Source organism: Dioscorea cayenensis, unplaced genomic scaffold (genome assembly GCF_009730915.1).
Source record: "Dioscorea cayenensis subsp. rotundata cultivar TDr96_F1 unplaced genomic scaffold, TDr96_F1_v2_PseudoChromosome.rev07_lg8_w22 25.fasta BLBR01001238.1, whole genome shotgun sequence".
Lineage (NCBI taxonomy): Eukaryota > Viridiplantae > Streptophyta > Magnoliopsida > Dioscoreales > Dioscoreaceae > Dioscorea > Dioscorea cayenensis.
Window position 1 is genome coordinate 28720 of NW_024087629.1, and position 14910 is coordinate 43629.

The 14910-nt window shown below is 31.9% G+C and overlaps 1 protein-coding gene across 1 annotated transcript; it reads right to left on the reverse strand.

Moving 5' to 3' along the window:
• Nucleotides 1-2093: 2093 nt before the first annotated feature.
• On the reverse strand, nt 2094-5764 carry LOC120255910. Its single transcript, XM_039263683.1, has 8 exons — nt 5532-5764; nt 5050-5440; nt 3989-4363; nt 3848-3904; nt 3711-3749; nt 3495-3569; nt 3362-3418; nt 2094-2288 (listed from the first exon to the last, which is right to left on the reverse strand). The coding sequence occupies exons 1-8, from the start codon at nt 5762-5764 to the stop codon at nt 2094-2096; spliced, it is 1422 nt and encodes a 473-aa protein (XP_039119617.1).
• Nucleotides 5765-14910: the final 9146 nt, after the last annotated feature.

Here is a 14910-nt window from a genome sequence, read left to right on the forward strand (position 1 = left end):
TGGTGCAGCTTCCCAAATCTCTTAGGGGTTATCGCTGTATATGAATGTCATCTTCTGAGATGTTCTGGATAACCAGTGCGGTCCTCACCGGAGGGAGAGTGTGCGTATAGGTATCATTCTTGTGAAGTAATGACTCCTCTGTTACCTTTGTTTCTCCTTTAATCTTTACAAGGATCTCGTGAGTAAATCGGTGAACGAGGGACGATGCACATGAGTTAAGTCCCTATACCATATTGGCATCTGACGACGTCACTGTTATACGTTGGACTGTCAGACAAAACGCAATAACATCTCCTACCCAAGAGGAGGCTTTGGAAGCTAAATGGTATGTAGTGCAAAGCTTCATGGAACTTTCAAACGATGGGTTGGCCGGCTCACCCCTGCAGGCGCTTTGACCTTATGGTAACAGGGATGGCAAAGGCTTCGCTTTGGTGTTCCAACCGCTATTCCCTTTAACATTCTGGCATGATTGGAACTCTATAGACTTGTAGACGGCCTCCATATATCGGCGGTGAACAATAGTCGGGTGTTTTAACCATGACTGCTGTGTAGTCCAATCATCGTTATCTTCATCCTCATCATCCTCATCGTCCAACAGCGGGAAAGCCCAGTCGTTTTCCATCAGTGACTTGATATATGTGACTCACTGCATCTGAATATGTGGATTTTGAAACTTTGTTGTTTATTTAAACAAATGTATCTAGAATAGTGAAAATGTAGCTAGTTTTAACTTTTAATAGAAAATAATGTTATTAGATTTTTAAAAAATTATATTCGATAAAAAATTGTTATATTGGGTGCAAAAACTAATCCGATAACATTTAATTTTAAAGTAATTTACACGTTCTATGTGAATACTTGAAATAATTGTGTATTAGTGAAGTTTCTCTATTCATAAACAACCTTAAAAATTAAATTAGATATATACACCCTTAATCTAACTACAATCTAACTACCTAACTTCATTTAATATTACGTGGTTATTTATGTTGAGTGTGCGATTATCTATATTTAGTATTCATATAATTTAGCTATTCTTATTTGTAAAAGTATTCAATTTCAATAGTTAAATATACCATATAAGAATTATTTAGAACTTTTGAAACTGAATCCTTGGTTACCTAGCTCCTTGGCTTCAACATTAGCACCTCCCTTGTCATTAAGGATAGGGAAATCTACTTTGTTTTGGCTTAATAATTGGTATAATAGATACGCTCCAAAGGACATCTACCAAGGTATTTTTAGGGTCTACTCCGGCTAGTTGGATTCATTTAAGAAGCTTGTCCCATCTCCCTACCTTGCCGGTGGAGGACACATTTTTTTTTTTGGATTTGCTCTCAAAAATATCCTTGTCTCCTCCAGAGAGCAGGGACTCCAAGTGATGGAATCTCACTACTCAGGTAACTTCATTATTAAGTCCTACCTATTCCTAAAAAATGGTAGGTTACATTGCTAGGTTACCCCACTCATTTGAAAATACCCTAGCTAGTCCCTAGAAAATTAACATTTCTACATGGTTGCCTTAGACAATAAGCTTCTCACAATTGAGAACCTAGCTTTCTAGGTGATGTAAGAAACTTCCAACCCCCCTTGTGTGTTGTCATGCAACAATTGATTAGTTGATCATCTACTTTTTAGGTATCCTTTTGAGGCTTGCATTTGCCAATTTTTCTGCATCATTTTTAGTATTGGCTCTACTCCTTCAATTCATCTTCTGACGATTTGTGGAGTGTTTGGAGATCTAACCTCTAGGGCATATCTAGAGATAATTGGAACATCCTCTCATGTGTCATTATTAAGAATATTTAGTTTAAGAGAAGTGAGCCGATTTTTAATCTCAAATCTGTTATGCCACTCACCCAATAAATATTACTGTTGATCACCAAATTATAGCCAATTATCAGTTTGGATACCACATTTTAATTTGTATCAAAATGATTCCCCCATTTTCATTTTGTTTCAAAAAGATGCTACCCAAAGGATTCCAGTGAATTTATTCTGACGTGGACGCCGGCAATCCAACGTGGTTGCCGGATTTCCACGTCACCTGTCCAGTGCATGTCCACGTGGATTGTAATGCCACATGTGCCATCTTAACACCACATCAACCACCATGTCAGCCCCTTCTTCTTCTTCTTCTTCTTCTTCTTCTTTTCATCTCTCAAATCCGAGAATCCTGAGACTTCTTCTCCTTCTTCTTCTTTCTCATTTTCATCTATCAAATCTGAGAATCCGAGTCCTGAGAATCCAAATCCTTCTTCTCCTTCTTCTTCCTCACATTCGAGAATCTTGATAATCCAAAGCATGTTGAACTGTGAGTGCTCTATGAGGGTGTGATCCCGAGTATGAAAGCAACTGATTTGTGATACTCTAGAGCTTGTATTCAAAGCTTGGTTTTTCATTAGGTTTCAGATTTATGTATTCATAGTTTGCTTTGATTCAGTGGGAGTTACGAGCAAATAATCACAAATCAAAGTTATGAAGATGTCTCAACATCATTTATATATCATTTATATTGTTTTTGCATTTACATTTGCTCATTGTGTCTATTTATTCTGTAAAATTACTTCAATGTAGTTGATATCCTTTTAGCACAATTAATGATCTAATAATATCCTAATTATTTGTGTGATATTTCTTTTTCAGTGAGAATGTTGTGAAGTTGTTACAGAGACATTAAAATTTATATTAATGTCTTCATATAAACCTTAGTAACTACTGAAATTTAAGAGCACAAAATAAAAAACCTGCAAAAAATAATCTATACAAATATACATAATAACACTAACTATATCTATTATTGAGTAATTGTTGATTGAAAATTAACAGCACCTGGTGTTGATAAAAAAAACAAAAGAAATTTATCTGTATGTATATACACAAATACCACAAAGCAATGCAATGTACAAGTAGTAGTTTAAAAGATTTCTTTCTCACTGAATATTGTGAATTCATTGTTCAGATAAGAATTTACAAAAGATCTACAATAAGTTTGTCCTTATAATTTAGCCATTTATACAAAATTAGCCATAGTCAGACCAAAACATGGCTATACAAAACAACAAGCACATAAGCTAGTTTTTATGTCTCTAAAAAAAAGAAAATACAACAATTTTCATTGGTTCTTTCCATATGAAGAACCAGGTGGAACCCATATTTTTTTCTTCTTTGCACCAATTTCTTCCCTGCTCCTATCTTCAACAGATTTGTTCTTCATTTGTGACCACAAGGAAAGTATCATTAAATTTGGAGGGGGCCTCTTTGTTGAGGTTGTGTCTCTTGCATCATGTACATCTTTGCTCCTATTTTCATTGAGTCTATCCTTTTTTCCACCTCTAGCGTCTAATTTTGTCCTCTTTACCTTAGTTTGAATTTCAGGTGCTAAACCAAGAAAAGCTTGCACAGAGATATTAACCATCTACAGTAGTTAAAAAAATACATGGTTCAGTTCAAGCAATGAGTGTGCATTGTTCTGTTTCTTATACTATACATACCTGTGGCACTGATTCTGAAACATTACTCCCAGCTACAGGTTCCTCATTTCCAATCTTCTTGTTTAGAAGATCAACCTGCAACATAATTTTAAATATAAATAGCACAAGCAACAATAATAGCCATTAACATTTGCTTTTTAGAAGAGGTTGAGGTTGTAATTAAAAAAATAAAAAGAAAGACAGTAATCATAGATATGCAAAATGTTCACCAAGAACCTGAGGGTCAATTGCTTCCATTGGGCAATTTGTGTCATCCTAACATAGACAGTAAAACCAACAAAGTTTTGTTCAGATTAGTAATTATTTTAAAATGATCCTATATTTAATCAATGGATAAAACTTATATCATTAACATTTGCTTCTCCAACTATTTGTTCAACCTCCTGTGTAGTTTCCCTTCTATTGTTTCCCTGAAAATTAATAGAAATACAAATTATCAATATACAAAACATTCGCTAGATATAACAGAGACAAAGGAACCAATGTGGGCATACCTGCAACCCATGATATCTCTTGTTATGGCCTTGGACACCACAGATGCTGCATTTTTTTTGTGCACCCTTTCTGCTTACCCTTCCATTGCAGAATCCAACATTTTCATCACCTGCTTCTTTCCTCAACATGGGCTTCCTACCTCTCTTCTTGTTTGCTAGCTCAGGTGGAATCATTGGGTTTTCAGCACTTTTAGGCCAACAAACACTATCTTGGGTTGGATTTAGGAGGTGATTGTATGTTTGCAAGAATGTGGTGACCTTATAGCAATCGTCTACATAATCCTCAGGTTTCTCTTTGTTATAAAATATGGATGAGATTGCATGAGCACATGGTAGTCCTGTTAGTTGCCATCGCCTACAAGTACAACTTCTCTCCTTGACATCAACTACAAATTGACCATCATTACCCAAAACTTGGTATTTATCTCCCCCAGACCATGTTGTACTATAAAACAAGCTTGTTTGCTTTAGCTTTTCTAATTTTTTTACAGCCTTCGGACAATGTTCTCTGACACATTTTTTTATGGCATCTCTTTTCTTTTGGATTCTTTTCATGAGTTGTGTCCTAATCATCTCATTCATGGTTATAACACCCCTTATCCTTGCCTCTAAGATGTTACTATTAAAACATTCACAGTGGTTATTTAATAACATGTCGTAATTGAACTGTGTTTGGAAGTATGCTCTACTCCAGTGATGAGGATCTATATTTTTTAAGAACTTATATGCATCTACAGACATCCTTTTCAGATCTTCCATTGCTTGATTAAATGCTGGAATATAGCTAGCCCTAGCACAAGCCCAAAGTTGATCTTTAAGAGCTTTTCCTTTATGATTTTTTTTATAATTGGTGTGAATATGTCTTACACAAAATCTGTGTTCACTTTGAGGGAATAATTGTTCAATGGCAGGTATAAGTCCCTATGTTTTAATTTATTCATATACTAGCAGCCAACAATCAAGAAGAAAACCTAAAAAAATAAGTAAATAAAAGAAAGTGGTATCAGTGAGCAATTATAATAAAACTATAAACTAATTATACTAAAGGTTTAAGCATGTACCTTTTGTCGGTCACTCATGAAAGCCCACTTATAACTGTCTGTTATCTGCAAGTCCCCTGTGAGCAATTCCAAAAACCACATCCAATTCTCATGATTTTCCTTACTCACCATAGCCCATGCCACAGGGTAGATGCCATCATTAGCATCTATTCCAATTGCTGTTAATAGTTGTCCTCCATAGAGTCCCTTGAGAAAGCATCCATCCACTGATATGATGCGTCTGCAGCCTGCTAGGAAACAAGCTTTGAGGGGTGCTAAGCATACATACATGCCACTGAAGACACCTTCATTGCGTTTGAACATCACAGTTGATCTAGGGTGAGTCATAATCAATTCCAATCTATAGTCATATAGTCTTGTAATTTGAGTTTTTTCATCACCATCCAGCATCCTATTTACAAAGAGATACATAAGGACAAGGAAAAGTCAGCAACACTACATTAACTTACAATTAGAATAAAAAAATCAGGAAGAAAACCTACTTCAGTGCAATGGACTTAGCCCTCCAAGCTATTAATCTGCTAATGTGAACCTCCTGATTAGTCTTCACAGCCTGAATGATTCCATTGATCTTCCATGAGGGATCTGATCTGAATTGGTCCATGTACTTCTTTGCTATCCACTTTGCATTAACATGCCTAATGTGATGGTCTCTGCTACATTCATGCTTCAAATTACCTGATTTAATTTGTATTGTATCCTTATCCTTCACCATAGGTGCAGCCCACAAGTAAAAATGACATTTCTTCTTGCAAAATGCTTTGCACTTATGCTTGTTGTTAGGTTTGAAGTTAATCACACAACGGTTATTAATGGCATAATTTCTAACTGCTTCCTTGAATTGGGTAAAGCTCCTAAACTTCATCCCAATTTAAAATTGGGGATTCCTCATATCACATTCTTCATTAAAGTCTGCATAATTAGGCCTTAATGGAGCCAGATCTTCTTCATCTGTGGAAGAACAAGAATGCAACTCTTCTGATGCAGCATAAGAAGATTCTTCATCTTTCTCACATCCCATATCTTTGATTTCCCCTCCTAATGCATTGTTAGGCATATTAATTGTACAATTATCCACATGTCTACCCTCTGCATCACTATCACAGGTGTAATCTGAATCATATAACTCATCATCTATTTTTTTCTCACTTTGATTTCCATTCAAAATACCTTCCAAGTCAGCTTCTGCCTCTTCATTTTCTTCCACATCCTCTTCTATATCTTCTTGTACATCATCTTCTACATCTTCAAAATCAACCTTTACTTCCTTGAAAGCACCCTTGACATCTGACTTACTACTAGGTCCAACAGAGCTGTCCATAACATTATTATCTTCTGACTTACTCCCCTTAATATATAGATGAGCCTAGTAAAGTCTATAGATTAAGCCATCGATAAAACATCCAAATCAGTTTTAATTTCAACAAGCTCATGGCTGCTCTTGAGATCTAACCACCATAATGTGCATCCTTCCACATCTATTCTCAGTTGTTTGGCCATGTTTAAGATTTCTACAAATGAAATCTTATCTTTGCAACAAAAGTCTACAAACCCTACTAATGTGGAGTGATCATAACCAAGCATATGGTGCACTCGAATAGTGAAAAATTCAGAGTTTTTGGCTGGCACACAAATTTAAAAACTAATTAATTGTTGATAGTGGTCTATCATCTCTTAGATGAAAGCTTTATCTCCATTCTAACAATATGCAATTACCAAAATTTAACAATAAACAATTAAGTAAACAATTAAGAAAGTAAGCAATTTCATTGAATACAATTGCTTAACAATGTTAATAAAATACACATGGAAAAATTAAGAATATCTTTCAATTCCAATGAAACCTCTTCCTATTCGAGATGGCCAAACAAAGATAAACCAAACGTTGAAAGTAAAGGCAGGTTAGCTTAAATCAGCAGGTATTCTCTAGTGCAAAATTTAACATTAATGAAACATTAAAAGTTTCTTAATGTTGTTATTTTCACTTTGATAACCTAGCAATAGTCCCACGGTATGGAAAAATTTATCTCTGAAACTTGAACAAATACAAGTTAATAAATTAATACATACAAGCACCTCTTCAAATTAACAGTCCAAATTATGCATGTTGATATGTGCTTTTGAATAAATATTAAAATCTACATCTTAAGTTTTAGATGGAAAGAAAACAAATGCCTTGTATATTTATTTTAATTTAATGGCGTAGTCAATTAGTCTAACTGTGCTAAGACATAGTTGTTTTTTTGTTGTTCTTGGATTCTCATGTTTTCAACATCTAGTGCACCTTTATGTTCATAGGGAATATTTGTTTCAACATGAATCTATTTAAGTGATTGAAATTAAAAATTAACGATTCAAACTTTTCATGTTGATCTGCATTCTACAAATAGCTATTAAGATGCCTGAGATGAAAAGAAAACAAATGCCTTATGTTCATTTTGCTATAATAGAGTTGTTTGGTTACTCTATTCATTCTAGCAAGTAGCAAACAATAACATTCTGTGCAAGTTTTTATTTGAATTAGATAGGAATCTCTTTTTTCCATAGAGTGGTGACCAAAATTCTATAAGGGCATGGTGGCTTGAATTTGGAATTTAGATTAGTGGGTTTGTTGTAGTAATCTAAAGGAAAATATTTAGTAACTAACAGGATAGAGGTAACAAACAAATCAAAGCTATCAATAACCAAGATTAGTGGGTTCCTTGAATATATATATATATATATATATATATATATGAAACAAGACTACAAGCCAACTATGATAGTAACAAACAAAAGTAAAGAAATCTAAATAAGGGAAAAGCAAATAACAACATACACAATCAAAGCTAATCAATAAATTAATAACCAATGTGATAAAAAAAAATCTAGACATAAACACACAATAATACATGAATAAGAAAAGGTAAAAGAAAAAGCGACCTAGGTGTTCAGCATAACCCCTCTTCTTCAAACCCTAAATCAAATCAATATATTGCAACCTTGTTTTATAAACCCAAATATACAAATAAAAACCTTAAATCAAAACAAAATAATGCAAGCTTCTTTTATAAACCCAAATATACAAATAAAACCCTACTTTGAGCATAAGTCAAACACTACTTACTATATGTTGGGGCTTTCTTCTCAGGGATCCTGATCTCCCAGTCTGGAGCCATAGGGCTTTCTTCCTCCCTATCTATCTTCCCCGGTAGTCGAATGCGATTTCCTTCCTTCCAGCATACACCCGCTCCCGACATAATGATCACTCACAGTTTAGTACCTTCCTTTCCTTCTTTGATCTTTCAACGGACTTGCTTTATATTCTCATAATTCTTGAACGTGAGAGATGAAAATGAGAAAGAAGAAGAAGGAGAAGAAGTCTCAGGATTCTCGGATTTGAGAGACTAAAAGAAGAAGAAGAAGAAGAAGAAGAAGAAGAAGAAGAAGAAGAAGGGGCTAACGTGGTGGCTGATGTGGTGTTAAGATGGCACATGTGGCATTATAATCCACGTGGACATGCCACTGGACATGTGACGTGGAAATCCGGCAACCACGTTGGATTGCCGGCGTCCACGTCAGAATAAATTCACCGGAATCTTTTGGGTAGTATCTTTTTGAAAACAAAATGAAAATGGGGGAACCATTTTGATACAAATTAAAATGTGGTACCCAAACTAATAATTGGCTATAATTTGGTGATCAACAGTAATATTCACTCGCCACTCACCATTATAATCGAAACCATTCATATGTTCATTCTTTGATTGTCCTAGTTCTTGAAATGAAGCAATATAAGAAGCTGGAGGAGTCTCTTTATAGCATTGTTAAGAGGAGCCTTAACTTTCTGAAGTTTTGGGGATACGACATGCATGAGCCATCAAGAAGAGTCCCTGAGAAGTCCATGAGCCAGCTAGACCTTTTTCACCTTTGATATCAGCGGTCTAGTGATACTATTGGAGATGTTCCTCATGTTTAGGGTGACACTGCTCAATTTTTTCCGTATGTTTTGTGTCTATTTCTTCTGTGTATTACTTTAGTGTGCTTTGTTGCTATGTTATTGTTCCTATTCCTTTGATTTCTTCTTTGTTATGGTGTTGGTCCTTATGGATGATCCTTTTTGTCCTCTGTTTCTCTTCTTTCCCTTATGCTTCATGTCTTTTTATATATATGTGGTTTGTTTATGTTATTTTAAACAAATTATTCAAAGCATGAGTGAAGTCCATCTATTAATATTGGGGGATGGAGGCTTGCCATCATTGAAGTACTTTATATTTAGCTTTATAACAGTACTTTTAGTATTTACTCTTACCCTTATATTAGTTCAAACTTTTATTTTCACAAAAATCCTATGAATTTTGAATGAGTCCACAATGTCTTTTTGTTTTTTTAAATTTAATTTGAATGCTTTTAATTTTAATCTTAATCGTCATACTCAAAATTATTTTATCATGTTAAAATTCTCATGATTTATATTGGTAAATAGTATAATTTTTTTTTCATGAGTTATTTTTTTCCTCAAGGAGTAAAATGCATGACTAGTTCACAACTTTATTTGTTCTTCAAATATGGTTTCATTTGTTTGTGTGACAATGTACCCTATAAATATTATTGAGCACTTATTGCTTGAAAACTTTTAATAATGATCAAATTTTGATAATTCTAATCAAAATTTATGATTGAAAACTTTAAAAAGTGATATATATATATATATTAGATGATTTTAATTAAATTTATAAATAGAAAATCTTATGCAATGAGATATCAGAGATAATCAATTATTATAATGGAAATAATATGCATAAATAATTGGAGGTGTGTGTCATCAGAATAAGGAACTTTGAATGAAAAGTTGGTAATATTGTTAAGTGTATCAATGTATATTGATGGCAACATAACAAATGGCATTATCTAATAAACTTTTTATTAGTTATTTTAAAAAAAAAAATTGAACTTTTTATAATAATAAAAACCAGCCCATGTAAATTTGAAATAATTACTGATTATTATTAAAAAAATCACAAAGGTAAAAAAAAATTATTGAAAAAATATTACTATTAATCAAACACAATCTCAAAATTGACTGACGTCTCTTCCATCATTAATTTATTAAGATTTAGTATTAATTTGGTTTCAATTTGATTTCAACTAGAGTTTAACTTGTTAAATATAATGAATTTTATATTTATTAGTGATACAATATAAAGTATAAAGGTATGATATATTTGCCTACCAACGTGAATTTTATATTTTTAAACTATGTTTTTATTAATAAGATATATTTTAATTATTTTAAAAAAGAATTTAAAATAAGGTAGGGTGTTCTTCTGTGTGAAACGCCTTATTTGTTAACTTTATTTTGACTATCATGAAATAAATTTAAAGTACACTTTATTTTTATAATAATACATGCATATTTTATTAAAAAAATATATAATTATTATTTTATAAAAATCTTAAAACTTTAAAAAACAATCTTTTATATAGTGTGTTCGGATTGAGAGCTGGCTAGGAAAATAAGTGTTCAATTAAATATTACTAAGCTTATCAAATAATTGAGGCAATATTTTATTTTATTTTATTTTTTTATTTATTTATTTTGAGTTTTGGCTTCTCAAAGTCATTTGAGTAAACCAACCAAGATTTTAAGCTCTTTAAATAAAACCAAAAAAACATGAAAAAACTATAATTATTAGGGGAAATAACAAAAAATCCCTCCAATTTTTTCAATTTCCATAAAAAAATCCTTAAAGTTTCATATATTTAAAAAGTCCTTGCTTTTGAAACAGAAAAATTTACTTTTAAACCCAAACTCATATGAAATTATTAAATTACCCTTAATCTTACTGAAGGGGATAAGGTTAAAAAAAAAAAAAGAATAAGGATTAAAAAGAAACAAATTCAAAAAATAAGGAACCAAAAAAATATTTAAAAAAATGTTAGAGATGTGATTTTACCTAATAATAATAATTATCAGTATTGGGGCAATGTCATAATTATATTATTATCATATACAAATGAAACTACAATTGGGTCTTGAAGAATATCAAAATATTCATTAATTTAAAAAGTAATAACAATGAAATATGTTCGTAAATTACACAAGATTGATCACTTTATTCATTGCTGATTTCACACAACAAATTGCAACATTGTATACAGTGCAGTGCAATGGTTTCAATACACAAATCTCACAATAAAATATATAAAACCATAATTTTTGGAGAAAAATCAAAATTTAGTAATCTTATCTAAAAAAATAATAGATAAATAAAAAAATTATTGGTATCAAGTTTCTTTGCATAGAGCGTAAAGAGACGGGTTTAAATGTCAACTCGCGTAAATAGAGGGTTAAGATGTGCTTAGCTCTTTTTGGTGTATTCAATTTTAACACGTAATTTGTCCATATTTAAAAAAATAAAAAATAAAACAAAACACCCAAGTTGGATTCAAATATTTTGTTAATATTTTTAAAGTAAACCATTAGGCTAATTAGAGTAATTGACTTATTAAGCTTTAAAAATTATAAAAAGAAAAACCTTCTACAGCGATCTCGAGATCAACACCCTTTTTTATCATACGGTCAGGATTCGCCCACGAGGACAAACTAAACCCTAGAAACGGCACCCAATTGTCCCGCCAAATTCTTGGCGCGAGATTTCAAGCCCTAGAAAAGCAATCGCCTTCGCTCCCTTTCCCCGTCCCTCCATCGAGATCTCTCCTTCTTTCTCTGATTTCTCCGTCCAAAGATCGCGGCTTTCGGACGCTTTTGTGTGGATTCTCTCTGTTGAGGTTAGTCTTTGCTAATTTGATCTTCTCTGCATCTCTATTTTCCAAGTCCAGGAGAGTAATTTTGAATCCCTTCTCTTTTCTTGTTGTTAATCTCCATTGATCTGTATTACTGCTTTGATTCTTGTTTCTTTTCGATTTCAATGCTTTGTTGCGCCATCACTGATGATTATTCCGCTGGTTCAAGAAGAGAAAATTAGAAAAATTGATATGTTTCACTTCCTTGTGAGTTTAAAGAGTAAAATCAGAAGAGTTTTGATGTGGATTGGCAAGCAAGAGTTTGAAAAAGGTTATTTTTTTTTTTTTCTGTGGAATGGAAGGATGTCTGATTTGATTTGCATATTGTTCCTTGTTGTGCCTCTTTTTTTCTATTAGCATACCCAAATCTGAAAAATCTAAAGTCATAAGATCAAAGGGATTGATAAGTATATGGTAGTTTCAGCACTCTCTTTCATCTTTGATGTTGAAAGACCCAGACTTGTTTAATTTTGAAAATTTACTTATGTGTTGTGGTCTAAGGGACTGTAGAATGTTTCTTGTGCAGCAATTGCCTGTTGAGCCTCTGATTTTAGTGATTGCTAATGCACTTTATTATAACATATATCTGCAGAAATTCCTATAACATGACCTTCAGAAATCATCATAGTATAAATTCTCTGTTTTGTGCTATAGTCTAGTTTAGATATTACTTATGGTGGGTTATGTGTGTGTGTCATGTACTGGATTTCAGGGTATGGTCACAAAGGAAAAAGGAATATTTTTTTTTTTGAAAACTTACTTATGTGTTGTGGCCTAAGGGACTGTAGAATGTTTCTTATGCGGCAATTGCCTGTTGAGGTTCTGATAATGCTGGTTGCTAATGCACTTTATTATAACATATCTCTGCAGAAATTACTATAACATGACCTTCAGAAATCAACATAGTATAAATTCTCTGTTTTGTGTTATAATCTAGTTTAGATATTACTTATGTTGGGTTATGTGTGTGTGTCATGTACTGGATTTCAGGGTATGGTCACAAAGGAAAAAGGAATAACTTTTCAGTGATGAGAGCTCTGTATTTTTCAACTGCATCTGTGAAATCTCATGCTCTCTGTGATCCTCAAATTTTTCTTTTCTCTTTCATTGTGATTCTTCAGCCATTTAGCCTCCATTTCAGGACATTCTTGTTGAGTCTGGTTCTTAATTAATTTAGTTTGTGTCATTGCCATATAGCGTGAGGTTCACCGGAAATATTCCAAGATATTGAGTTCTTGGAATTGCTTGACCCATGCAATTAAGGAAGCAAAATAATGATTCCTAAGAGCTGACAAAAACTTAATGAAGCTCATTTTTAACTTGTTCCTGAAAGTTAACCAGTCAACAGATTGAAATTTTAACATTTTTGTTATATTGTAAATTCTATGTACTCCCTTGTTAAATTTGGAGGTGTTTTATTCTCCACAAGTTTGTAATTGCTAAACATTTATGGTTTCTCCAGTAGTTGAGTTGTATTATTAAGTGTAATGGGAGGATAGGCAAGGTATGATATAAGTATATATTCTGGTTGGTATCACTGCACAAGCATACTTGTAGGAATGATTTAGGCTTATGCTTTCTACACTCAATAAGTGACTGGGGTAGATGAAGTTAGGATTGCACATATGATCATAATTTGATTTATTTTTATTAAGTATAGAAATTGTAGAATCTCTTGTTCTTGTTATCTACTAATATTAGTGTTTTGTATATCCTTAACAGATTTTAACGCCTGCTAAAGAGAGGGGAATTAGGGTAAATATAACTGTGGGTATAAGCTCAGACACTATTTTCCCGGGGCATACATGCAATTATAAGGTTTTTCAGGGGTATATGAGTAAAAGTGCTAAATACATTTGTATGTTAACAAAGGCCTGTATATAATTGGAATGTTTCCTTAATTACTACTGTTATTTGAAAATATTTATCCATATTACTCTATTATAAAACAAAAGTAAATAGTTCTTTTTTCCTAGTTTCTATATTATTTTTTGAAATTTGTTAACTTGTAATTTTTTTTTTTTTTATATTTAGGGGGCGTTTGTTTTAGAGAGGTGAATTCAAGAAAATTAGATCAAGTGTATGTAGTAGGTGTTTTATAAAGGTAGTTTATGAAATCAATGGATTTCTAAAAAGTACTGTTTTATTTTGATTTGTGTGAACTTTTTAATAAAATGGGTCTTCGGTTGATTTAGTTAAAATAATAAAAGTCCACTTTAGAGTACTTTTTCCAATAAATTTTTAAAATTATTTTCATATATATATGAAAAAGTTCAAAATTGTGTATATATGTTTGTATGATAATGTATTTGCATTTGAACTCTTCACAAATATCAAAATGATATTGTTCTGAATCGAGCAATGAAATCTTACATATAATTTATATCACCATTTATGATTTATAATTTTTTTTATAATTTTTGTTAATTATATATTCTGAACTATTTAATTGATGCATTTTATGCCATGTGAGTTGACTGTCAAATTTGTATTTTTTTAATTAAAAAACACAACTAATATTTGAGATATTTTATCATAAAGAATTAGACATATTTATATTTATATATATATATACACGACTCACATGTGATAAAAATAACTGGATTTCAAATAAGACAACTTGAAAACAAAACTTAAAAGTATTCAGAGGCATTTGCATAAATGTCCGTAAGAAAATTGAAAATTATTTTATGTTATTTATTTATTTATTTTATGTGATTCAACATGTCTTCTTGTTTGTGGGTGAATATTTCAGTTTTTATGTATTTTATATATTTTTATTAGCTTATTATTATTATTTTTTTGAAAATTTCAAGATCAATTTATTTAATAAAGATAATTATTTAAAATAGGCACATATTAAATTGGGAAAGATGAATGATTAATTTTTTTCTTTATTAAACAATTTATTGGGTTTGAGACAAGTTGGATTTTTTCTTTATTAAACAATTTAATAAACTGATGTATGGAATATTGTCATCCTTAACCACCACAAGATCAGTCTGGCTGGCATTATATTAAAAAAAAAGTCAATTTGATAGCCCAATATTATTAGACATGAGTGTAACTGTGTAA

Bases quoted from the DNA above. Each gene is read 5' to 3' on its own strand.
- LOC120255910 (XM_039263683.1), bottom strand. From the start codon at position 5,764: ATGGTGAAGGATAAGGATACAATACAAATTAAATCAGGTAATTTGAAG. The intron at 3,419-3,494 runs GTATGTATAGTA...TAACTACTGTAG, and splicing joins TTTCAGAATCAGTGCCACAG to ATGGTTAATATCTCTGTGCA. The intron at 2,289-3,361 runs GTAAAGAGGACA...TGGATTATCAAG, and splicing joins CACCTGAAATTCAAACTAAG to ATTCTCGAATGTGAGGAAGA.